The 27,507-nt window shown below is 38.9% G+C and overlaps 1 protein-coding gene across 3 annotated transcripts in view; it reads right to left on the bottom strand.

The window, feature by feature from the left end:
* Window positions 1–8,603: 8,603 nt before the first annotated feature.
* zbtb20 (zinc finger and BTB domain containing 20) overlaps window positions 8,604–27,507 on the bottom strand; it is a 29,885-nt gene continuing 10,981 nt past the window's right edge. For 2 of the 3 annotated variants that reach the window (XM_077504729.1, XM_077504730.1), the window contains exons 2-4: window positions 15,222–15,346; window positions 11,184–12,698; window positions 8,604–9,334 (exon numbers count right to left, since the gene is read on the bottom strand). In XM_077504729.1, coding sequence (XP_077360855.1) covers window positions 8,781–9,334; window positions 11,184–12,678 — 2,049 coding nt within the window. In that variant the 5' untranslated portion in view covers window positions 12,679–12,698; window positions 15,222–15,346 and the 3' untranslated portion in view covers window positions 8,604–8,780. Of the gene's footprint in view, window positions 9,335–11,183; window positions 12,699–15,221; window positions 15,347–15,463; window positions 15,553–27,507 lie in introns of those variants that run through there. The other variant, XM_077504731.1, reaches the window with a different exon arrangement.

Below are 27,507 nucleotides of genomic sequence, written 5' to 3'. Positions count from 1 at the left end.
GTAAAAAAATACAGATTCACCCATTAATCGAAAAGTAATAATCGATTACTGAAATAATCGTTAGTTTCCCCCCTAAAAAAATGCCCTGAACTTCTGTTTCTAAGCCAACCGGTGCACTTCATTTAAACTCTAACCAACAAGCAGTTCCGCACAATCAACAAAATTCTCAATCATCAATAAACAGATCGATTATTATGCCCACCCCCCCCCCCCCACAAAGCAGACAAGAGTTGGGAAGAGCGGGTCACCTACGCGGGTATACACCCCCTCGTCCCAACAAAAAGGAAATGTCTTGATGTCTCACTTTAACAGCTAAGCCCCTCCCCCTTCTCTCCACCTGTGCAGTCATTTCTGTCCAATACATCGCTCAGCTTGGAAATGTTGGAAAACTCACTCCAGTCCAGTGTTTGACAAATCATATATTAAAAAAAAAAAAAAAAAAAATGTCCGTTTTCTCCTATTTCCGAACAGCAGTCAAAACATTTCAAACAAGCGTGTTTCATAACAACAATAAAATATCAACGTGGAGGATAAATTACCAAAAACAAAAGTCCAAAAAAAAAAAAACCCGGTCCTGCAGCATATATTTCAGGATTGTTTTGTTTGATGGCGTCTTTAACTACCGTTTACTACAACAGCTCCACTTCGGATGTTTTTTTTTTTTTTCAAGGGGGAGTTTATAATAAGAAAGCTAATTTAGCCAGAAACAAAATATACACACAAGCAACTGAGTTTACACAAAAGTCATCTACAATCAAGATATTGCAGCAAAAAAAAAAAAAAAAAAAAGCAAGATGACCAAAAGAAAAGACAAGAAATTGACGCAATTACAGTAAATTTCCTATGTTGAAAGCACAGAATGAAATCATATATATCTTGCAAAAAAAAAAATTGCCAGAAAAACTGAAGGATGATGTTTTGCTGTTACAAAAATATACTGTCTGATGACGATCACAGTTTTTGGAGCACGTTTAAATTGAATTTTCCTTTTGCTGCTGCAGTGAAAATAATCCACGTGTGGTTATTCACTCACTTTTTTTTTTTTTGGCTTCATAACCTACAAAATATGTGCAAACTTAACATCTTGGTCCATCTCAAGTATAAATGTATTTCAAAGTTGTGATGTTAGTTTTGTTGTTGTAGGATAGCCTTTAAAAATCCAATATTTGAAAAAAAAAGAAGCAAGTATCAAGAGTAAATAATATATTTTTTTAAAAATGTGATTTGTTAAATGTAATATAATGTGAAAGTGAAGTTGAGGGGTCTACATGTCCAGAAAGATTTTTTTAATGAATGGGGTGTGCATTTTTATGTTTTTATATAGATTTGTATCATTTCTTAAAAAAAAATCTAATTTGGTCTACAAATGAAAACAAGCACAAAACTACAAAAAAAACAACAACATGAAAACAAGGCAGATTGAAAACGGATTTTTTTTTTCTCCAAATTACTCGATAATCTCAACCCTTCTTTGGTTTGAGCGAACCAACGATGGTCAAGTTCCGTTTTCCCTCGCCAATTGAACATCAATAGAAAGCGCTCAGCTCACAGCTTTGTGATTTTGTGGCTAAGAAATTCAATGAAATTAAGTTTGTTTTTTTGGGGGGGGAACATTGGTTGGAATGTTGTGGACTGAACGGGAATGCAATTGAGCTGAGCCGAAAGGAACAGAAGCAGTGATTCTCAAACTGGCTCCCTCTTGTGGCACGTAAATGAATTACTGAATTAAATGTTTAAATTGTTACAGTGGCTTAAACTTTTGTTTTTTAAAATCCAGTACAGTACGTTTTGTTAAGTACAGTTGAGTTGTATTTCGCATTTAAATACAGTTTTTATTTCCCTATATTTAGTATGTTTTTTTTATTTTTGTTTTTGTATACCGATTATTAGTAGTCAAAGGAGACTGATAACCAGGCCAATATTGGTATCAACATTTTGAACTTAACTTTGTTGAAATGTCTTAAAGCACGTTTATTGAACGAGTTTTCAGAATATATATTTTTTAATTTATTTATTTTTCATTGTCGACAATATACATTTAGAAGCTGGGCTCAATCAAACCACAGAGGTTCGGCTGAGGTCAAGCGATGGTACGTCATGTGATTTCTTTATAATTGTTAACCTTTCATGCAGCAAAAAAGAAAGTGGTTGGACGAATATGTAACAGAGCGTACGGTGTTCCACAAGGTTCAATTCTGGGACCTCTGCTATTCTACTCTACTTCATTGTATCTGCGCACCATTGGGTTCCATCTGGTTGTTTTAAAGTGCCCAATAAATATCGAGTTGAGTTGTCCTAACTCCATGATTTGCAATGCCAAGTTTCATTTTAATAAATAGTTCCCTGAAATGAATACTGATTTAAATTGAGCATCAAATATTTGGCCGATAATCGGTCTATCACTAATTACTTATATTCAATCTCTGCATAATGTTATGGTTTAAACCAGTGAATCCTCTCCAGAGAGATCCCCACAGATCCAATGTCCAATATCATTGAAGTCACAAAAACTGATCTTTGACGGCTATTGCCGTCAATGGCAGTGGATGAGTCCATTTGTCATTAACATACCTTTGTTCATTTGCAACGTATATTGACAGGTAAACAGTAAAAAGTTTGAGAACCACTGCTGTCGGCTTTTAAGTGGACTAGAAGCAAGATTTGGATTTATACGACGGTGCTTTAAAAAGTGAAAAGGGTTGCGTAATAATGGAGAAAAAAATGTTCGTCAAGAATATGACTGACATTAAAATGTGGGTGGATGTCAAGAGTGTGTGTGTGTGTGATTGATGGGTGGATGACAGGGACGAGTTATCACGTTGCCTATATCTCTGATTTGGAATGTCAATGAAACTAAGCTTTCCAAAAAAAAGGGTCTGTTTATAATCATAGCTGTTTTCTCCTAGTAAAAACTATGAATGATGGAGGACTGAAAGAACCAAAGTGGCAATCACTTCATTTGGGTTGACCATCAGGATGTTTCATGTGATTTTTGTTGGTTTTCAGAACTAATTTACTAAGTAGTATTGGGGCGCTAACTAGTGAACCGCCAGGCTTCCCGTTTTGTTCTTTGTGTCTTTTCACATACTTAGGAATTTTTATTCTCAAAAAAAAAAAAAGACTTTGTTGTCCTTTTTTTCCTTTTCCGTGTGTCCCTAATAGTCCTTTGTACTAATTAACAATAGTAGTTTGAATGTGAAGTGTTCCCACCCCCCCTCAAATTTTCAATTTGGCACGTTGACCAGGCTGGAGAATGAAAGTGTGGTAATTAGTCCACGGGGGACACAATAATGAGCCGGTCCAAAACCTTTAATCTCACAGCCACACCGTCATCGCCATCCCAAAACTTCATGTCGGACACAAAGCGCTTTTACAGACCTTTGTGCAATAATCCTGTGTTGTGTTCACTCCATTTTCTAATCTGATTACAAGACTTTTCCTCCAAAGAGGGGTTATTAAAAAAAAACAAAAAAAAAAAAGTTTCTTTTTGCACGTTGCTTCATTGTATGTGGGCAGGAAACGCTCCGATAAGATAAAGCATTCATTAACATTCGATGAGGAAATTTTGGCATCAGATTGTATATAATAGCGCTCTGTCATCAAGTTCAAAGGGCACCTGGTGTACTTTGACACCAACAACCAAAGGGTCTACTTAGGAGGGTGAACGTGCCGCGTTCACAGGCAGAAACGACTACTAACAACAACTTTATCTTCATCTTAATGTATATATATATATATATATATATATATATATATATATATATATATTAGGGCCTGTATATTTAATTTTCTCATTCTTCTCAGGGATTATTTTTATCGCCATTCTGCCATTCTTTTACATTTTGAAGGATTAGTAGCGATATTTGAAAGAAATAGAATATTTTGGGTTTGAAAAAAATATATATAATGCATTTGGCCTATTATTTTGGCCAATATTTGAAGGCATAATCAGCCAATTTAATTGGCCGGGCGATTAATCGGTAGTGCCCCGATTCGTATACATATATCGAGCCGGGCCGGGCCGGGCCCCAATTTGTATACATGGGTGGTGTCAGGTCGTGTCATACATTCATGCGGCTCCCTCTACTGCATGGTCACCAAGCTGCATTCCCTCAACCACCGTGAGCAACGTGCAAGAAGAAGAGTTTCTAAGTGATTGTGCATCTTTGATATCTTTGAATCCTCCACATGTAAAATAAGAGCGCCTGCTTTTACTGTATATGAATAGAACATTTCAGGTATTTTAAAGGGTTCGGATGCACTCACAACCACCTGGTTTTACTTGTATAAATACTGTAGTATATTATTTTTTTTAACTAAATAGACCATTGTGTATATATTGTATCTGTGCAACGTAGGAGAGAAAAACTATGAAAATTCTGTATAGTTACTGAATGTACTGATAGGCACTTGATAGGCATATTCCCGATATCCCACAAGGTAAAATGCATTCAACTGTGTGGAGATGGTGATTCTTTTATATACATTTATATTTATATATTTATATATAAATATCTTTGTCAGACGGTTATCTGTTTCACACTGATGTGTGCTGTAGAAGAGCAACTAAAAAGCTGTTACGTATAATCTGAGTGTTTTAATCTGAACTGTGACTTATTTCAAGCTTGAACAAAGAAAAACTGATGGAGACAACCAGGAAGACGGATACCACGATGAACCCTCACCATTCCCGTCCTGTGTTTGTTTTCACATCATCGCAAAGCCTATACTGTATGTATATGTATAATACACCATGAAAAATATGATTCACTAACTTGACTACCCTCCACCCAGCTAGGTGAAAGCTAAAATCGCGTATTAACAACACCACCGTACTGTGTGATCACCGGAACTAATAAGCAGGATGAACTAAGGAAGTGAATCAATGATGAATCAAACGTAGCGCTAGAAAGACACAACGCGCTGTAGACCCCGAATCTCTACGCTAAGATAAATAAAACATGTCATATGATTGGCAAACACAATACAAACAGCTGCGAGATTGGTATCGAGCATTCAATAGGGTTTGTCCTGGAAAATAAGCCAACACTTCGCAAAACAAAAAAACGGGAAATCTCCCTTCGCTAAAACTACACGAAATGAGCAAGGGACCTTCTTTTCCGAAAGGGGTTGCAACTTTTGAAACCATTTTTACAATTTTTGTTTGCAACGCCGGGAAAAGATCGTGAAGCACCACCACGAGTATCTGAAGCGGAATAAAGAATATACGGTACTGTATAACTACGGACAGTGAAAGGAAGCTAATGCACACCGGGGAGAAGAAGAAGAAGAAGAAGAAGACGACGACGAAGGCTCCGTTCCTTCCTTATCATACAAGTCAACTGATGACGGGATGAGTTATTAGCCCTCATCCGGAGAGATTGGCTACTTGTTATTCCAGAAAACCACTACCACAACAACAACAACAACATAAAAAAATGATAGCGAGACACTCTTATAGTGTAAATCCGAAATGAAATATTGTCCAAAGCCAACGACAAGCTACTTAACCTACTATTTAGACCATTGATACCACAAAGCTGGTTGTACTCATCTAGCTACAGTCTATAGTGCATTAGATTATATGTGTTTACACAAACGATGCAAAAAGCGGGTGCCGTGAAGGAATGCTAAATCACTGAATTACGTACATGACACTCAAACATGTCTGCCTCTGCGCTGAAAGATGACGTCGGTTTTGGCAGTGTTGGTGCTCGGCTCGACCAAACACCGTAAGCTGTGTGCCAAAAAAATTGCGGCAATACTGTTGGAAAAAAGAGAACTCGGCAGTTTGCTTACATAGACTATTTAGTGCATTGTCTGTTAAGGCAAGAGATGACCCTCCACGTGCTGTGTCAAGACAAATAGAGCACTAGCATGCAGCACATTTGCCATCCTGGCAGCGGCAGCTACAAAACAGGGACGGGCCAATACGCGCAACCGTAAATGCGAAAATACACGGGGAGAAACGGGTTTCCCGCTTCCGTCTCGTGTTTTCAAGGTGCGGCGTGAGGAGCTGCTCCTGGCCTTGTACCTGCGCTGCATATTGCAAAGGAAGCCCTACAAGGTCAAGATATTTTGCTTATCAACAGTTTGATTCGGCTAAAAGAGCACACGGACAGACGACACCCACGAAAGGAAGGAAAAGGACACAACGGTGCACAACCCACGGACACACACAGTATTATCAAAGAAGCTGCATTCCATCACCTTTCCGCGCCCACCCAAAAGTTGTACTAGGACACATATCATCTATGTTACACACACGCTCACGCACGCGCACGCTCACACACACTAATAAATGTATTATTATTATTATTATTATTAATAGCGTGATAATGGCTGTTATTATCACTACCGCAAAGTCAGACAGAAATCTCCGTGATTATTACTGTTGTGGCTCTCCGGGAAATTCTGTCTCTTAAAGAAATGCAATTGAATTATTGAGTTACAGGGAAGTGACTCCATAAAACATTAATTAAAAAAAAAAAAAAAAAAAAAAAAAAAAGATAAAACATAGATGAGCACACGTCATGTTACACATTTAAATAAATGCTTGCATCAAAACGGCACAAGTACTGTACAAACAGTATATGGATTGATATACTGTAGGTAACTGCAAGCAATAACGAAAGCCAAGAACCGCTCAATTACTTTAAAATTGAAACAAAGCTATGCTAACACGTGAACTCTATAAACCAAATGTTAGATTTTTTTTTTTGTTAAAAAAATCCTCTTTTCTAAAACTATATCTCTGTCAACAGTAGTGCACTTATTGGTTTAAGCAGTGCAACATATATGCAAGAAAATAACGCAGTCCACTTATCAAGATTTTTTTTTTTTTGAAAAAAGAAAAAAAAAAAACGTTTTTTTTCTGACTTTAAAATTGAAGAAAAGAAAATCATAGTTTATTTAACGAATATGATTAAATATTAAGCACAGGCATTTTTTTTTTTTAAGAAAATGTGCAAAACAGCACGTTTTTGTGTGTGTCTATTTCATATCTGCAGCACTGTGAGCAACATAACTACAAAAGTTGCTTGCTCACACAAAGGAGCAGATCCTTCAGAATGCAGTTGTATGTATATATATTTATGTGTGCGTGTGTGTGTCCTATTTTATTGAAAATGTTAAAATCCAAATAGCCTCAATTGCTGTCATGACGCATGGATGACATCTTACGCACACTAGTTTCCAAACCTAATCTGTACATGTGTGTCTGAGCTTTTAGAAAAACTGGAATGTATACTATTATTTAGAAAATCCACCCACAAGTTGCGGTATCTGTATGTGTCATATGTGTGTGTATATATATATACATATATATATATATATATATATATATATATATATATATATATATATATATATATATATTAAAAAAAAACATAATTATGTGTGAGAGCTACTTGTTTTTCTCCAATCTTTCCTTTCAAAACATTGCGGGCTGTTTGAGGAGCTCCCATCGCTAAAACAGCTTTGCAAAAGTCACAAGCAGGTTCGATCCCTAGAATCAGATGGCGATTACTTCAAAAACAATTTGCGATTGTAATTGAATGTCTCTCTCTCTGTAACACTGTTCAAATCCGCAACCATCCTAAAGCCCCAAATACATAACAGAGTGAATAGAAAATGAAAAACCACGTAGGATAATCGATAACAACAATAGTGTGAGAGACAAATCTTGTTTTAAAATCTGCAGCCCATAACAGTCCTGATGTAAGTGGAGGAGCAGCAAATACGAAGGAGAGTGTTTAGTCTCGTATTCCGAGCTGCTCCAACTGTCAATGGAAAAAGGCTGAGAAAGAAAATAGTATTAAAAAAGAAGGGGGAAAAATTGCTCTCATTTTATGATTGGCGCAGCCTTGACTAACAGTCTTTTAGGAGATTAGTGGCAGTGTATGCAAATGACCTCAGAAAAACGTTAGCTTTTTTTTTTGTTTTTGTTTTTTTCTGCTTTGTCTCATCAACACAGTCTAATTTAGTAAAGTAAACCATCAAAAATGCATGGACAATTACAAAACATACGAAATATTCCCGCCATCTTTGACGGGAAGTGATTGAAATTTGTACCTTAACAACAGCTGCATTATAATCTCTCAATACCATACGAATAAATAAAACCCAGTGTCAAATTTACTACTTTCTTTTTTTTTTGTTTTTTGTTAATTGACTTTAGAAGGCAATCTTGTGACTGTCAGTATTTTAGAGGGAATATGTCGCCCCACCCAGACGATTTTTGTTGTTGTTATTGTTGTTGTAAATTATACCACAGTAAGTTTGGACATCTATCGTTTCCAAACTGGTCAGTATGGGTTCACAACTGCCATTTTAAATGGCGTCTCTCTCTCTCTCTCTCTCTCTCTCTTTCTCACACACACACATACACACGCACACGCACGCACTGGGACACATGCAGATCCGCACACAATACACACTTATATCCGTTCAGATAGATCTACACTAAAGGTGTGTTTGTGTGTATGTTTCTTTCGTAGGCCTTTCGGTAGTGTTCAACACATAAATCAGTATTTTAGGAAATCATACATTTAGAGGCCTGTAGTTTGGATCCATCCAGTAGATCAATATCAAACTACTAAGCCTTAAGGCCACCATCTTTTTGTTTATTTAGAATAACAAAAAAGAAAATCTGTTGTTTTTTTTGGGAAACTTAATGTGCCAGTGTCTCTACTCATTACTCTCCATACCTCAAAAGAAGAAAAGGAAAATCTAGTGCCATTTTGTTTGTCGTTCGTTTGGAGAAGTTTATCGAGTTGTACTTATCCGTCAGAGACATGCATTCGCATGTGGTCGTTGAAGTGCTCCATTTGGTCGAACTTGACGGGGCAGACGGAACACATGTAGGTGGTCCCTTCCTGGCAGCCGGCCTCGGCGGCCACGCCCACTCCCGTCGGGACCCCGGGCCCGTCTCCCGCTCCTCCGCTCACGGGCATGGCGAGGGCCACCACCCCGGCGCCGGGCTCGGGGACGGCCATGGGGAGGGGGATGGGGATGGAGACGGGGATGGAGACGGGGCCGGGGGTGCCGGCGGGGCCCGTCAGCCCGGCGATGGCGCTGCCCGTGCTGTGCAAGGCCATGTGGCGCTCCAGCAGGGTTTTGTGGGAGAACTTCTTCTTGCAGATGACGCACTCGTAGGACTTCTCGCCACGGTGCAGCCGCATGTGGACGTTGAGAGAGCTCTTCTGGGTGAAGCGCTTGTTGCAGATGCTGCACTGGTAGGCCCGCACCCCTGTGTGGGTCACCATGTGTTTGATTAAGTAATCCTTCAGGGAGAAGGAGCGCCAGCAGATGCTGCACTGGTGAGGCTTCTCTCCTGCGTGGGCATGAAAGACAAACACAATTTTGGGAGAAAAAAAAAAAAGAAGATGCAATTATATACTGAATGGTCACACAGAAGCATTAAAAAAAACTATTTGATCGTGTTTAAACACGTTCTCTTCAGCAGAGAGAGAGAGAGGGAAAAAAACCTCATGAATGTAAAAATGTTTTCCCTTTCCTTATCTGAGGCTGAAGCTGCTCCATCTGTTAATGGCATCAACAAACACATGTAGAAGCCAACGCCGGTCATTTACACAAATCTGCAACGCCGTGCATGTAGTCGGCACGAGAAGCCAAACAGAAGGTGTCCAGTCCCCATTTCATTAAAGAATATGAGCTCGTCAGCAAGCTGACAATTCAAAGTTAATGCTCCTGCTGACTTCATCTAGTGGACGCCTCAAGGCCACTGGTGGGGAAGCATTAAAACGTGCTTTGTGTCTGGCTGGAGAGACATTTATGTCTAGACTTACTTTACCTAAATTGAAATTATGAGCATTCTAAATTCTATTTTATTGGCTCCACTGATCAGATGAAATTCACGTTTTACACAAGGAGACATGTCTGGTTAAACGGAGAGCTTTTTTTTTTTTTTTTTTTTTTTTAATTCTATTTTTCAAATTTTGTTAAAATGGTCATAGTGACTTGACAACAGTATCAGTTATCAGTCTGGACTGTAGTATAAAAAAATACATTATATGATTTAATGAAAAAAAATATATTTTCATGAGGCAAAAATGCAGCCACATTATATACTGAGCTAATTACCGGCAATTGTGATAGTTTACAATTCATATATAGTAAAGATTTTTATCATTATTATTTTTGCAGGGCCTTCAGAATCAGTCCTGTACTTCGGTTGATGTAATTTGATCTTGATTAGCAATGACACTGTTTTTGTTTTTTTAAACAATTCAAAGTTATTAAGTGTTAGAATTAATGCCCCTAGATACTGCTCTCCTATTGGATAGCGACACACTTTTAGGTTGCATCTGATTGGTCAAAGTCAGACAAAAGAATACAATCCCATTATTGCCGGTCGGTGTAATAATATGCAGTTTGCATGGACCGTTACTGCGATGACAATATTTTTTTACATACTGTATATTGTGTGACCCTTGTTTGATGTTTTATTTTTTGCAAGGCCATATATATATATATATATATATATATATGTATATATATATATATGTATATGTATATATATGTATGTATGTATGTATGTACACAAAAAAAAAAACACAAAAAGAGCCAAATTGAACATTTGTACAATTCGTATTATTAATCTTGTTATGATCGTAATTTCTGGAGTTCCTTTTCATCAGTGACTCATGAATTTTGCAGCAGCCATGCGACATTTGATTGCAGCTCTTATCTCTGCTGGACTCAAACTGTAAATGATGAAATAGTACTCAAATGTTTGCATGCGTTGATCACTTCTACAAGCAAGCACATGATCGAGCAACGTATCCGTTTGCTTGGCTCATGAAATGTGTTTTTTTATGTTAAAGCACACACATATAGGAATAAAATTCATGACAAATGATCACCTTGATCAAAACATTTTAGTCCTATTTGTTTCCCACAAGATTCAGTCGACTTGACTTGTCAGTGCCTGTCACGATCCAAGAACTGATTACTCCCTCGGTTAATGTGTCACTCTGCTCGACAGAGTACTATTTTGGTTTTTATATAACCTCTGTAAAAGATTTTTGGCCAAGCGCTGGATTCTAAAGCTGGAAATGAAATTATAAGTGTCGTGTTTCTGCTTTTTTACACTAATTGTGTTTGGCAAAATGTAAACGGTGCTGATGTATTTCAAGAAGGGGCGAGACGACGTGACTTACCAGTATGCACAAACATGTGTTTGACGTAGTTCTGTTTTGCAGTAAAGGTTTTACAGCAGAGAGTGCATGCATAGGGTTTCTTCTCCCCCTGCCCCATCGCCTGCTGCTGCTGGGATGACGCTGGCGGCACGGCCATGGCGTTGGGGAATGATGGGATGGCGGGGGGCGGCACCGTCACAAACTGGGCCTGCTGCTGGCTGGGAAGGTAAATGAAAGACTTGCTGTCTCTGGTCGGCTGCTGGGGGAAGAGCGTGGGTAAGAAGGCGTTGGCGGCGCCCAACACTTGCGAGTTGCTGGTCACGGTGTGCGGCATTCGGAGATTGCTGGTGTGTGACTCGACCTGCCGCAGGTAGTGCTGTGAGGCCAGTGATTGGGACATGATGGCGTTGGGCAGGGGCTGCATCATGGTACTGTCACTAGTGCTGTGGCTGTGGTCGCCCTCGTCGGGCTCCGGCGCTTGCTCCGGGGACGAGTCGTTGACCTCGATATGGACCGGGCCGCCTTCACCGTGCTGGCCGTCGCCGCCGCCGCCCTCCCGGTTAAAACTCAGGTAGGGCTGCTGCTCCATGGCGTCCGCCTCAGTACTGATGGAGGAGCTGACACCCGAGTCGAAACTTTCCACTTTGGACTCGCTCACCACGCCCTCGGTGTGGTCGTTCTCCACCTGGCAGTCCCCGACGGTGTCAAAGCAGCTGTACTCGTCTTCGGCCTCCTGCTTGATGTGCATGCCGCCCGTTTGTAGGCGTACCGGTCGGGGCTGCTTGCGACAGTGCGTGGACTCGGCCGTGGAGATGAAGCGGTCCACCTGCTGCGATCGTTCCTGGATGCGGTTCATCCAGGGGGGGTCCTGCGACTGCTGGTCTTTGTGAGCGCCGCCGCTCGCGTCGTAGTTGGTCGCCATGGGGTTGATGTAAAGGGAGCGCTCGCGGGTGCCGTTGGAGAGGCCCGAGTAGGAGTAGAGCGACGGGTACGCTCGGTCCATGTTCTGCTGGGTTGACGTTTGCATACAGCCCGACTCGGCGTCGCTGCTCGGTCCGGACGTGCCCGACTCCGGCGTGCCGCGGGGGGTGTCCTGGCCGGAGTCTCCCGGTATGACGGGGAAGCCTCCGGGGCCCGCCAGGCCCACATTCTGGGACACGATGCGAGTGCACTCATCGATGACGGTCTTGATCTGCAAGATGCTGGCGGCGGTTAGGATCTGCAGCGCCTCTGACTGGGACACTCGCAGAATCCCGCTGTACATAAAGTCAATCAACTTTTGGATGGATTGCACCGAGACCACCGAGGGGATCTCAATGTCGCTGTAGCCCAAAAGCAGCTTGTCCTGAAAGAAGGGGCTTCCAGCGGCCAGCACGCAGCGGTGAGCTCGCAGCATACTTCCATGGATCCGAACAGTCACATCACAAAAGTGCCCACGGTTGCGCTGCTCATTGAGGGTCTCAAGTACAGAATTGCTGAAGTTGTGGAGATTGATGTTATGAATGCGCTCGGTCATCCCCTTGCAACTGATGTGACCTGAAAACGGGGCAGCAACACACCTCATTTAGAGAGACGCTGCATTATTTACACACGTTAGTCACACTGCACTTGTCCCGCTTGTGTTGTTACCATATTGGAATTGCTAATTGCAATAAGAAGCTGTCTTCAGTGCCATTCGCACGCGCGTGATTGAAAAACGGAACACTGGGGGCATAAAATTTTACCTTTCCGGTAACACAAAAGAGAACTATTCAAGCCATTTTTGTTGCTTAAAATTGTGATTGCTTAAAAATATGAAAATTGTAAAGTACTCAATCATTGCATGCCCTCCATTATATATGAAATTGTGGTTAATTAGGCAAAAATCTGTGGACAGTGCTATATAATTTTAAAGAGAACAATTAAATTACATATTGTGCTGTGTAGTCAAAATTTTACAGCTGTAACTCTGAATTTGTCCTTCTTACAGATAACACTGGCTGACCAACTGATAACCATTAATACATGTACACCACTCAAAACTCTAAGCACATCAAAATAATAATAATAATAAAATTCTGACGTTAAACAAAGCAAAATTGTATCTTTGTAAAAAAAAATGTTTGATTTTAGATCTGACCACTGAAAATTAATAATGATAATAATCATCATCATAATCATAATCATAATAATAATAATTTAGACATTTACAATTTCTGGACAAACTGCGTGTGAAGGCTGAAAGGCTGAATGAAAACATTGACGCATGTGGAATGATTTGGAATGACGTTAAATGAGGTGAAGATGTTGATGTTGGAATGGTTTGAAGTGGTCTGCATACGTGGAAACTGGAGGCAAATATGGAAACATTTGGAACTTGGGGCTTTAGAATGTGAATGTGAATTTTGTCAACAGCAATAACAAAAAATGAGATACCTTGAATGATCTTCACATTGAAGTTGGAATAGTTTGAAGCAGTCAAGTAATGATGAGGAAGGAGTGAATAATATACAGTATGTCCTCATATTGTTTTTTTTAAGTAAAAAAATGGGAATATTTGGTATATGTAAAATTTTGGCATGTTGAAAACTGCTCATAAGGTTAACAGAATAAGTAGAATGATTTACATTTCAAATGGGAACTATCTGGATCTATTATTTTCATTCTGCCAATGGAAATTAACGGCAAATAAGTAATGGGGGAAATTCGACCTAATTTGGAATGAATGGAGGACTTTCAGGTAAAACATGTTGAATTATGGTAACAATTGTGAAGGGGGGACGGGTCATTTGGGGTGGGGAGCCATCAAAAAAATGTAACCCCTCGTGGTAAGAATTTTCGGAATGTGTTTAAATTGGAATTATGTGAATCGGATTAATTATGTGGGAGGAGAAGCGTATAAAAAAAGTGGGATGAATGAATTTTTTTTTTGGGGGGGTGGAATGTTGAATTATGGAGAAAACATGAATTTTTGGAATTAAAAAAAATATAACCCCACATGACGTAAATTCATGGAATATGTTGAAATTATAATGATGTGAATCGGATAGATTATGTGGAAGGAGAAGCGTGTCAAAAGAGTGTGATGAATAAAAAATAGGAACATTTTTAGGGGGGGGGATGCTGAATTGTGGAAAAAAACATGATTTTTTTTAATAAAAAAAATATAACCCCATATGGCGTGGATTCATGGAATATGTTGAAATTACAATGATGTGAATCGGATAAATTGTGTGGAAGGAGAAGTGTGTCAAAAAGTAGAAGGAATAAAAAAATACAAATAACAGCCTTCACACAGTAATACTGATAATAATACTGTCCATATGCATGTCTTAAATTCAATCTTCATTCCGGTGTAATGAAGCTGATTTTTTTGGAGGAGGTGCAGCTCCTTTAATCGCCAGTGGGTGGCGCACAGGGCTCAGAGGACAAGCGGACTCTTTTGTTGGTCATGTGCTCACTATAATGGTGCTTCCAAACTCAAGACACACTGCATGTGCCGCCGTAGATCAGTATGCTTAGATTAATCTTGGTGCATTTTTTTTCAAAGATTAGCTCCAAAATAACAGGGAATCTTAACTTTAAATTATAGGTGAATTACTTCAAATGTGTTCCTTCACACTGCTCCATACATAGTTTATATTTACTTCATTATCATGTGGGAGCTGGAAGATATTTCAAATAATACAAATAAAAATAAAGAAATGTATCATTTAAGCCACAAACATTGGCCTCATTTATATGACTAAAAATGTATATTTAAACATAGTTAGCTTACACTGTGAGCAAAGGGTAAAAACGATTATGAAACATATTTCTGGTAAAACATTAGACCGAAAAATAAAGCATAACCACATTGAGCCAAGGGAAATAGCTTTTGAGAAACGCTTCAAATTTCCACTTGCGCATCGGGGCATGATAGATGTTAAATTAACAGTAAGTGTAAAGCATATCATCATAATGTAATAACCCTAACATTCCAAAATCCCAAACTAATGAGATAGTATTTCCAATAAGATAGTACTGAGCATAATTCCGAGTATTTTACAGCTGAATATGAAAACGAGAAAAGGAACTCACAGTTAGATGACGTGCGGCTGGTGATGAATTGCGGGTCAAGCTTCAGTTTGCTGGTGGAGATGGCTGAACAGAGGCCGGGCGCTAGGCAAGGCTGTCAGTCCTCTCTTCCCAAATCATGTGTTGCTCTGCCAAAGTGTTTGCAAGGGGAGAGAAGAAGGAGAAAAAAAAGGACAAAGACAAATCTTTAGATCACATCGATATCGCCACTCCCTTGATGGACCCGAAGCAACACGACTGTCTACCTCCGACATGCTGCAACAGATGTGTGAAGAGTTTTCAATGCCAAATTCAAACAAAAAACAAAAACGGACCGTCCTGTGTACAATTCCGCAACAGGGGTGAAAATTATATCGGAGATAGCTAGACTCTCAGCAGTTATCTGAGTCACTGGGCAACAAAACCACACCCTTTAAAAAAACGATCTTGATTCCACATTAATTAATGCACTCAGTGTGTGTGCGTGTGTGTGCGTGTGTATATGTGTGTGAGAGAGAGAGTGAGTGAGTGTGTGCTTGTGCGCTATTTTCTCATCTCCAACAGCTCAAACAAGACAAAGACGTCCCGCAGTTCTTACAAGTTGCAATAATAAAAAAAAAATGAATTCCAATATTAAACACATAAGACATTCATTGCAAAGCACAAGCTCACCATTCAACATCATGAAGCATGTGACAAGCCGCTTTCGGTGATGGTTTGGTGAAGGCAAGCTTTTAAACAGCAGCTTTATACAGTATATAGAAGGCTGGCTTGCAAAAAGTTCAACCTAGCTAGCCGAAACCTGGAGCAAAATGGTGTCATTTCAGGTCACTCATACTGGGTGGCGGGAGGGGGGGGGGGGGTGGGGGGGGGATTGAATGGTTTGAAATAAACCATTTGTTGCAGTGTGAAATTTCCTTTTGGCAGTTTCCGGCACCAAACAGTGGCATCACATATTTCCAGTTTTTCGGTAAATGGCAGCAAAAGCAGCACTTGAATGTGTTTATCTGATTAAAACCTACACATTCAAAGTATTTCTGACTTTAATCAAGTGACTTGGGCCTGACCAATACGGATTTTTTTTTTAGGCCGATGCCGATTCTGGCAAAAAAAAAAAAAGCATATTGCCGATTAACCGGCAGAATAATTTAAAAAAATATATATATATATACACATATATAGGGCTGGGAATCTTTGACTTTCCAACGATTCGATTCGATTAGGATTCGATTCGATTCACGATTCGATTCAGAATCGATTTTCGATTCTCGATTCAAACAATTTTCGATTCAAAATTGTTTGATTGACAAATGATTTCTGCTTCAATTTAGAGATATGCACAACATTGTCATTTTGTCACTTTGCAAGACAAAATGACAAATAGAGACGTTAAAGTGTCTTTTTTTGTTTTTCTTGTTTGGCCCTTTATTCCCTGTGAATAGCTGGCATCAACTGTAAATATATGGTTAAAAAAATACATGCATTTCCTTTTTGGTTTTAACACATTTAATTGCTGACATTATAAGGACTTTAATCCTTCTCATATGTGTGTTTGTGTTACCAGTCGTTGAATGAGTGTCAAATTTCACACATTGCACTATAATTTTATTTATTTATTTATTTTTAACAAACTATGACTTTAGGTTGTGCGTAAAATAATGACATGAAGGTCAATTGCTTTCATAACTTTAGCATTGCTTGTAAAAATGAGGATTTCCTTTGTTTTGCATGACAGGTCCACAGAACATCCTTATCAACAAATTATATTATATACATTTAAGTATCCAAGGTTATTGCATACATTTGGTGTAATAATGAATAATGAAACAATTGTGACTTGTGTACAACTGCTGTTAAAGGCTAGAGTACATACATAAAGGTAAAAATAATTGGCAAACATCGGCCATTTAACTGATTATTTTTGGCAGATATTAGAAGGGCTATAATCGGCCAATTAATTGGTTGGGCCCTATAAGTGACCTGTATTCTCCCATCCAACTGAGCCAGGCCAGAATATGCCAAAACTCTTTGCAAATTGAGTCAAAAACTGGCAATAAAAACCGGAAACAGTGATGTATGTATTTCTCATTTGAATCTCCTTGTTATATTTATAGAGTTATGTCTAATAATGGCCTTTTGAAAAGAAAAGGGTGATCACAGTTGGGCTCATTTTTTGGCACACACACACACACACCCACACACACACACACACACACACACACACATACATTAATAGTAGATAAAAAAAAAAATGTCAGCAATATAAGTTGGGGCAACACATTGCAGGGATTTGGAAATAATACGTAAAAATTTAAAATAATTGCAAGTTGAATAGGCTGCCGGTGCAGCACTGAAAGCAAAGCTGTCATTTGCACTAGTTTTCAAGTACCCATTAAAAGCCTGGCGGCTTCGTTTTGGGTTAATTGTACTGACAATACAATCTTTTTGCTGAGGACTTGGGGAAGGGAGTTGGCAATGATGATTTTTTTTTTTTTTAAGATGGAGGCGGTGATAGAATGGCTATTTCGTATCACAGTAGTACGACAGATGATACAAAACTAAGTGCAAGTCAAGCTGAGATCTCCGAGTCTTTTTTTAAGTTGAACTGCAAAAAAAAAAAAAAAAATAGGCCAACAATGTATGAATGTCCTTGGGGTGGTTTGTAAGCCAAAATGGGTAATTTGGGTATCATCTGCATTAAATGGAAACCGATAACTTTGAAGAGATTTCCCTTGGCAGCATGCAAATGTTGAACAGAACTGGGCCAAGCACAAAACCCTGAGGAGCCCCGCATCGCAAAAGGCAAAAGGACAAGGAGATCGAACATAACACATGTCCTGTCTGAGAGGTTATATTATGAAGCATTCAAAGGGCAGGCTATCTATTGCCCTAAGTAGGACCTGAGGAGCAACAACGTCAAACTCAGCAGGTCAGTGTCAGAAAGGAGGCATGCTAAATAAGCAGAACGGAATGATTCAAGAAATGAGCCAGCTAAGGCCAAAAGTTCATTTCAAAAGCACACTTGGAGGAAGTGCTTCTTCTTGACCATATTGCTACAGACCTAACTAGAGAGAGGCTGATTTTTCAGGGCCTTTACCAATCCCGATTATTGGTAGTCAAGGAGGCTGCAAAGTTAAAATAACTCCATATTGTTTTCTATAGTAAATAAAGTTTTATAAAACTTCAAAATATCAGAAATGTAACATTTTTACTCATCTTAGTTTTGACTTCAAACAAATACAGAAGGTGTAGAGAGTTCCCAAGCTCAACAGAATCTATTTTTAAATTTTTCCATTATCAACCTTGTGATTCTTCAAAAAGGCTGATCCTAATATACGTCAATATGCTAACCGGCGATAACCGGTCTATCCGTAGACCGCACTGGTTCTTAACCTGTGTTCGATCGAACCCCGGGGGTTCAGTGAGTCAGTCTCAGGGGATGGGCGGAGGTCAAGACACCCAAATGACTCGTGATGAGCTTGGCTATCATTGGCTACACGTAATCATGCTACGTTGCTTCGCCAGTGAATTCGGTGTGACTTGGGACTGTCGCGTGGGTATATTTTGTGATTTTTCTTCATACTATGTCGAGCAAACGTGGATAACTTAAGGTATGGTGTTCCACAGGGTTCAATTCTGGGGCCTCTGCTGTTTTTATTGTATGTGCTGCCCCTGGGTCCATCTTAAGAAGCAGCACAACTGGCTATCTAGCAAAACTAAAGAAACACTTCCTTAAGCTGCGTGGAGATGGGAATACAAGAACACAAGGCTTTCAGAATTCAAGGTGAAGAGAGCCAGATTCGATGAAAAGGCAATTCTCCCTGCTCATTTTGTTCACCAGTAAACCCTTTACCCAAGCCTTGAATTTGAAAACAAAAAAAAATCACACTTTATTTTCCAACAAATAAGGGTTCAGTGAATGTGCATTGGAAACTGGTTGGGTTCAGTACCTCCGATAAGGTTAAGAACCGCTGCCCTCGACCTTGTTTCAACCCAGGACCGAAAACCTCGTATAGGTGTAACTCGTGTTCTGCCTGCTTGCTTCCATTTGACTAAGTCAAATTTGGAACTGAATAACAACCACGTATGTGCCAAAATTCTATTTGCCATCACCATGGCAAATATTATCAGTCAGGTTAGGCTGTTGCCAGGGGCGCTACAGTTAGGCAAAGCAAACATACTGTACATATATCTCCATTTCTGGCTGCCCTGGTCCATGCAGACATGGAAATCCACCTGCCTTAGGGGTAGACTCAAGTGAACGGTGCCAACAAAGGGGAGCAGGCCAAGGGAGGCAGGCTCCACTTGCCCAGACTGCCACTCACAACAGTGATTCCATTTTAGCCGTGACACAGTGGGTGAGCAGCAGCCAGCGCCTACCTGCAGTGAATTCTAATCAGCCCAGGGGTCTGTCTCGTGCCCCCTCCCTTTCCTCCAGTACCCTGCCTCACACTAAAGGGCCTGATGATCCTTCAAAATTAATTAGATCCTGGTAGGTGGCGGCCATTTTCCTCCCACAGCCGCATCAAAAAAAAAAAAAAAAATTGCCAAAAAATCCAACCAAATTTGAGCCCAACCCCTCGCACTGATCTCTTTCTGCGTATCGCTACCTGTTTCCTGTTTCATCATCCCTCTCGCCGCCTTCCCCCTCCATCTGTCTGTCTCCCTGTCTGAAACAATCTCCCACCACTCCTCTCCTCTCCTGCCTCCCCGCCCCGCCCCTCGCCGCCTGCCTCCGTGCTCCGAGCTCTGTGTCTGCCTCTGTGGAGTTTGCTGTCAATAAATCCCCAGAGGTCAGTTTGTCTGCTGGAAATCAGACACAATGCTTCAGACCGCCAATGCGATGCATGCTCTGCTGCAACCGCCACAACAAAGACTGAGGAGGGCTCAGGGGTGGAGAGGAGGGGTCTGATAGTGAAAAAGGGGAGGGGGGGGGTTCCAAAAAAAATTTGGGCTGTAACTCCAGCAAGCAGCCAGACTCCAGGTTAATCAGCTGCCTGTATTACGTGACAAGCTCATGAAATATGCTGCATCAAATTGGACATCGGTTAATAAGGCGGTGAGGGGGTGTGGGGGGGGTGAAGTGGCGAGACTGGGGGATGGGGGTTGAGAACAGACACAAGAGGCACGCGTATGAAAGGAGCAGTATCAGCCATGTGAATAATATACATCTTGAATATGCTAATAGCGCGTACAGCGTGCATTCAAGGCCACATTTACATCTGGAGACAAAAGGCCACATGCGCAGATTTGTGACCATGCGTGCGCACGCAACACAATATCCACATCGCTCCGTTTTCAAGGAATCGTTTTTGGGTTTGTTTGAAGCCCCGACTGATTGATGAACACCATTCAGCGCTCTTAATGATTTATTTTAAAATCAGTACGCCTCGCGTATGTAGATACGTCGCCTTTAATTAAACGCACAATGTAAACGCGCCGCGAGAACAATGGCAAATTAAACAGCAGACAGGTGAAAATGACCTCAATAGAGGAGGCTCTGTTTTCTTCTCTTCTCACTGCTGAGACCCTCATTAAAGTATTAAAGAATTCATTAGTTTTTGGGTGCGTAACGTTGCGCCAAAATTAACAGGTGAGGCGCTGATTAGCATTAGCGAGAACAGCTAACTGTTTCAATGGCTTTTAAAAAGGGGAAGACAACCTAAAATTTTCTTTACAGTATGTTGTATGCACCCCCACTGGTCTAAACACACCATTCTGATTAATATAGTGTTTGTGGAATATGAATTAAGCATAAAAATCCGTCTGTTTATAGCAAACATTTCGTCACTTCCTGTCAACTGAAAATGACATCACAGTGATCACTCAGGGCTGAGCTAACGACCAATCACAGCTCACCTGTTTTATGAATTTTGGTCATGTGACATTCACAAGCTGAGCAGTGATTGGTAGGGCTGAGTTAAAGCCAACAATCAATTTTGAATAGTCTAAAATTAACAAGTGAATCTGTATAGCATTAGTGAGCACGGCTAATTGTTTCACTCGCTGTTAAAAAGGGAAAGACAACCCCAAAACTTTCTTTACAATATGGTGTATATGCACCCTCACTCGTCCAAACACGCCATTCGGATTAATATTGTGTTTATGCAATACGAGTTAAGCAGCAAATTAATACCACCCGCCACTGGGGGCGGCCATTTTGCCACTTCCTGTCAGTTAAAAATGAAATCTTATCACAGTTGCTCAGGGTTCAGGTAAATGACCAATCATGGCTCGCCCAATATCGATTCATAAAACTATAAATCAATCAATGATTTTAATGTATTTTTCCTGTAAATTGATGAATAATATATATATATATATATATATATATATATATATATATATATATATATATATATATATATATATATATACATATATATACATTTTGACTCACCACTGTGACACTTGGATGCTGAAAAACTCTGACCGTTTTCGCTGTGCTATGCTGTGTTTTTGCAAGTATTTTATCAATGAGAAAAGAAAAATGAAATGTTTATCTCTATTTTCTTACTTTTATGAAAGACCTGACTCATTGGAATTTAACCCTCTTGTTCCTTTTATTTTTCGGTTAGGAAATTCAATTGAGTTACCGGGTCAAATTGACCCATTATCCAAAGTACAGAACACAAATAACAGTAAGAAACGTGTCAATTAGTTAGTCATCATCTATCAATCATCATCCATTAACATTTATATTTCATTGCGCTACTACATTTAGCTACTACATTATTGGAATTTAATTGTTTATTGAGTTTTTATCATTGCTATTGAAGAATAATTTATGTTCTGTAAATATATGTATTTTAATTGATATTGGATTGAATTGAATTAAATTTGGAAACAAATTGAAATTGAATTGTGAATCGAAATTGAATAGATCGTCGTTATTTGAACTCTGAGGAACTGTGATGTCCTTTTCAGTGGACAGCGGACGGTGGTATCATATCAAAATGGCTGCCCCCCCCCCCCCCCCTGAGATAAATTGGATTTTGCTGCTTAATTCATATTCCACAAACACAATCGTAATCAGAATGTCATCTTTGCTTGACTTGCCCTTTAAAAACATTTTTGGTCTGTTCAAGTTGGAATCTGTGAGGCGTAACACAACCTCAATGCTTTTCAAGTGAGTCATGATGTTTTGTGATTGTTATGGAATGTTTGAATTACATTGGAGGCCTTTACATTTCATTCAGGAGACTTCTTCTTTCTTTCTTTTCCTGAACTTTGAACTGGCTTCTCCCAACTAATCCCGAAATAAATTCCTCCTTAAATTGCAACTATTATAAAACATGCCAAATAGCATTCTTGCTCGCTTAGCCACTCTGATTGTAAAGTCAGAAGAAAGCGAGCAATTTTTCAGCTCAGATTTTTGGAGTAACTACATTTGGTAAACTAAATGGGCCTCATAAGATAAACACAACACTAAAGTCAAGTTTGGATTGAATAATAACACGCAAGATGAACGTGTTAAGACATTCAGTCCAACAATTCAAATGTGGCGAAATGAAATAAAACCCTGCAGAGAACAACATACAATAAACACAAGTGCAGGACAGTGGAAATATTTTTTTTGACAGGACAGCTTGCTCAACTTTCTGTCAAAAACACACCCACCACCACCCGTTAACCATAGCGGATCCTTTGTCCACTTACAGATGGGAGCAAATTCGACACCAAATCTCCTTCTCTCCCTCTCTCTTTTTCTTTCTTTTTTTTTTTTTTCTGTCGGGTAAAGTTAGCACAGGCGTTCATTCTATTCCATGGCAACATCTCACGCTGCATGCCCTCATTAAATATTGCAAAAATTGTCGATGAGCTGCGCTTTTGTTAAAGAGCATTTGACCCAAAAGAACCATTTGACAACTCACATGATTGTCTCCGACAGTCCTTCAATCCCCCCCCCCCCCCCCTTCCACCCCTCACCACAAAGCAGGTAATGCTTATTTCAAGAGTTATCGTTTGGAGGCAGGCTGCCTCTCCACAGTTCCGATTTTTTTCAGAAACAATAACACATACAGTGAAAAATGGAAATAATACAAAATATGAGAAAAAGTACAAACATTCAAAGTAGACATCAAGTCATAACGTCCAAAGAAAAAGTTGCAATCTGAGAATTTAAAAACACTAGAGGTCTCAAAATTAATCTATGAACAACTAATCAAGTACCAAATTAATCAAAAGCTATTCTAATTAAATCGAGTAATCCAAACGATTAATCACGTAATCTACATGATTACTCAATTATAAAATTTTAATAATCTTAATAATTATTAGAATAATGTTAAGGAAATAATACAAAATGTGAGAAAAAGTAAAAACATTACAAAGTAATAACACTGACATTCAAGTCATAACGTTCAAAGAAAAAGTTGCAATGCGAGAATTTGAAAATACTAAAGGTGTCAAAATTCATCAAATAATTGACAAGCAATCGAATACAAAATTAATCAAAAACTATTTTAATAATCGACTAATTTAAACAATGACTCAATTACTAAAAAAAACAAACATTTATTTGTCTGAAACTTCAGTCTTATAACTGTCTTTAACAAACAGGTTGTAATCTGTTTGAATAGCTTTGAAATAAAAATATTAAGGTTTAATTAATAGAACATTTTCCATGATTAAGATGTTTTGTTGAATATTTTTCCATCAAAAATGGACGTTTAAAAATCGATTTGGCCATCTATTGAATCGATTCGAGAATCCTGCGCTGTGATATCACGATATTGCAGAATCAATTTTTTAACACTCCTAATAAATATATGTATATATACATTAATTAATTTGGTAATCCTCAATTAAGCCATTTTTGACCTAGAACTGTCCACTCATTTCAGCCTCTTAACAGTAATTATTCTCTGATTTCTGTATCTTACATTTGAAAACATCGACTTTTACTTTGTAAAACAATTACCGAACCAGTAACGGAATCAATTTCAGAAAGTTTGGTGACTACAATATCAATCCCTCTCATGTTGATAAGTTGTTGTTGTTTTTAATCGCCAAACTATGCCAAATAAACAATAATATTTGGTTATTCGATTAACAATGGAATAATCGATTGTAAAAAATATTCATCTTTTTTTTTTTTTTTTAATATGACTCTTAAATTCATTTTCTGTATATACGCATTGAAAACATAATCGAGCTGCTCAAAGCACCTTTATAGCACCATAAAACAACGTGTCATTTGTGACAATTAAAAGGAATGTTCCTCAAGTCGAAAACAATAATTACGCCACAAGTTGCTTCGGCACACTCTCGCCTCGAAAAAGAATGCAACTGGAGTTGTAGCAGTGAGTGTATTTTGAGGTTATAGTGTTGTGTGTGTGAGCGTATGGACATATGTAGGGACATGTGCGTGTGTTCCTGAATGCTTTAAACACTTCCAGCTCGGTGACCTACATGTTACATCCATCTGTGCATTTAAGTACACAAAAGAAACATTCTTCATCCTTACATGGACATTAATTCCTTCGGGTTTGAGTTTTTTGGCATGGGATCCTTGGCTCTCATCATGCCGATACATTTATTGGCCACAACATTAGATACGGTACATCAGCACAATATGAGATTGAGGAGCCGTTTCAGGAATCAAGCTTTAAAAAAAAAAAAAAAAGGGAATAAAAGTTTTCATTTAATATTATATTCAGGGCAGCGATGAACAATTATTTCAATAGATTAATATGGTCACGTTTTGTCTATTAATCAGATAAAATAAAAATGTTTTAATTTTCATCCCTGCATTGAAAAACAGGACATGAATTCAAATTAACTGTGCAGGAAATATAAATTAATTATGATTCAGCTACAGGTTTGTCCGGTAAATTGTTTTTGACCATTGTTTTTCAAAGTAGGGCTGCGTTTAAAAATCAAATCGATCCTTTTAATACATCTTTCCCCTACTTTGAAAATGTAATTTTATTGCTGACTCGTTGCAATTTGAGACAATCCAGAATTGTTTTCATTTATATTTACAATTACTTCAATAACAGCATTTAAATATTGTATATATAAATATACAGTATATAATATAAATATAAAATATGCGTGAAATCCTTAACTGAGTCAAAAATCAATCAAAGTGAATCGTAACTCGAATCCGGTCGGGCTCTTGTGAATCAATTTTGGAAATCTGAATCAATACCCAGCCCTATTCCAAAGTAAATCAAATGTTTTATTCTGATTCAACATAAACGGTTTGCTAAAATGGAAAAAAAATAAAAAATCGGCGAATTGTTACGGTTATATAACTGCATATTTACTGAAATTCTGAAGATTGGGAGAATATCTGATCAATAAAGTATCTTACCGATTTATCGATTATCAAAAAGTAATTTTCGATTAGTTTGGTCGATTAATCGTGACACTTCTACTTATATTGTACAGGTAGACGAGTTTAAACACAAATGCGGAAATGCCAAATGGACCGCTATTGACTGGCTTTCGTCAGCGTGTGTTTTAGCGCGAGGTGAGCAGCTGAACATTGGTACGAGGGTGCTTTAAGCTGTTCAGCTTGACCCCGCACTTTTTGTCAGTTGGCCTGCGCTTCAAGGGGCCGCAATTGAGCCCCTCTTGTAGACGCTGGCCAGCTCAAAACACACTATGGGAAAAAAAAAAAAAAAAACGACAGGGAAAAATAGCTTAGCGTGACGGATGAAATGTGGAAAATAAATGAAGACGGACGACGCCGAAAATATGTCACAGGGCATCATTGATCAGCTAAATGGCCGCTTTGGACGCAAGCGTTTCTACATGAATGTCATATCCATGAATTGAAGCACTTGGAAGTGTATTTATAGTTTGGCACGTCTTTGTGTAGTAAATACATGCATATGATACATACCTCATCAGCTCACTTGACATATGAGCCATCTAAAAGTGTCATGCTGACACATTGAAATGCGCTCAAACCACGTGACGCCTCGTGCACTCTAACCAAGTGCTCTATGGGCCTGCTGAGCAATTCCACTTATGTAATACGACTTCAATCATATACTGCACCATGCTACAAAATACAAATGCAAAGGTATCGTTTTGTTTTGTTTTGTTTTTTTGGTCACCCCAGCAGGGTAGAGCTGCAATCTGAGCATATTAGGACAGTTTTGCAAGGCTGATCTGTTAAGCAAGCCAGGTCCTGAATTTCACAAGAAAGAGAAAAAAAAAAAAACTTTCACAACTGTATATAAAATCAATGACAACATGATTCAACAAAATAAAAGTTATCGTGGGATTGAATGGAAAATTCCATTATCGAGCAGTGAGCGGCAGAGGGAAAATAACTTCAATCAATCGGAAGAAAATTACAGGAAAAAAATGCAAGTTTGAATAAATGACAAAAGGCACTATTATAAGATGGGTTTCTAAGAATGCTGTGTGACACACTGTTACTCAACACTTTGGAGAAATCTGCCCCCAATCCAAACTACTTGTATAATCTAATAAACACATGCATTGATACTGTGCTCACCCTATTTTATTGTGATACAAACTTCTGATGCTTACAGAAGAAGAAAATAAAACAACAAATACATGGTTGTAGTCAAGACAACCACTTTGTATACCACTTGGCACTCGAGGTGCAACAAATAATCAACTCTTATCAATTTATCGTTTAGAGACCGAAAATAGAATTTGGACAGTAAATATTCTTTGATATATCTAGTTTTCATTGTGTGAAATCAAAATAAGACATTTACACACATCTGCTTTTACTTCAGAAAACAATTGGCCTATTTTTTGATATGTTACGGACCAAATCGTAATCAAAAAAAAAAAAAAAAAAATGTTGGTTTTTATTTCCTGTTATTTTTGAGTGAAGGGATGGAAATTAAAAAACGTTTTTATAATCCGATTCATCGATTCATCGACAAAATATAAATATCAGGGGGAGGCAACTGGCGCCCGTCTGCCCGTCAATATTAACGGACGCCCGTTTTTCTGAGGAATGACTAGAAACTTAAAAAAATAAAAAATGAAGGAGTGACAGAAGCGTCCATCAGTGTGTAACCGTCATAAACTGGGTCCCGACTTTCCGTCAGTACTGACGGAATGCCCAACTTTGTCTGTCGGTCCTGAAATAGTGGTGACGGAAACGTGGTTCAAATAAAATGACGGTCTGTCTGAAGACAATTTGAATCAGGAAAGAAAGTGGTCGGACGAATACGTGCAAGATGAATTCATGTGTATAACGGAACTTATGGTGTTCCACAGGGCTCAATTTTGGGGCCCCTTGTATAGGGCACTGGTGGGGTTCCGTACCTCCAACAAGGTTAAGAACCACCGACTGCACTAACTCTTC

The sequence above is a fragment of the Festucalex cinctus genome, chromosome 18, assembly GCF_051991245.1.
Source record: "Festucalex cinctus isolate MCC-2025b chromosome 18, RoL_Fcin_1.0, whole genome shotgun sequence".
NCBI classification, from domain to species: Eukaryota; Metazoa; Chordata; class Actinopteri; order Syngnathiformes; family Syngnathidae; genus Festucalex; species Festucalex cinctus.
This window is presented reverse-complemented; position numbering and strand designations above follow the sequence as displayed.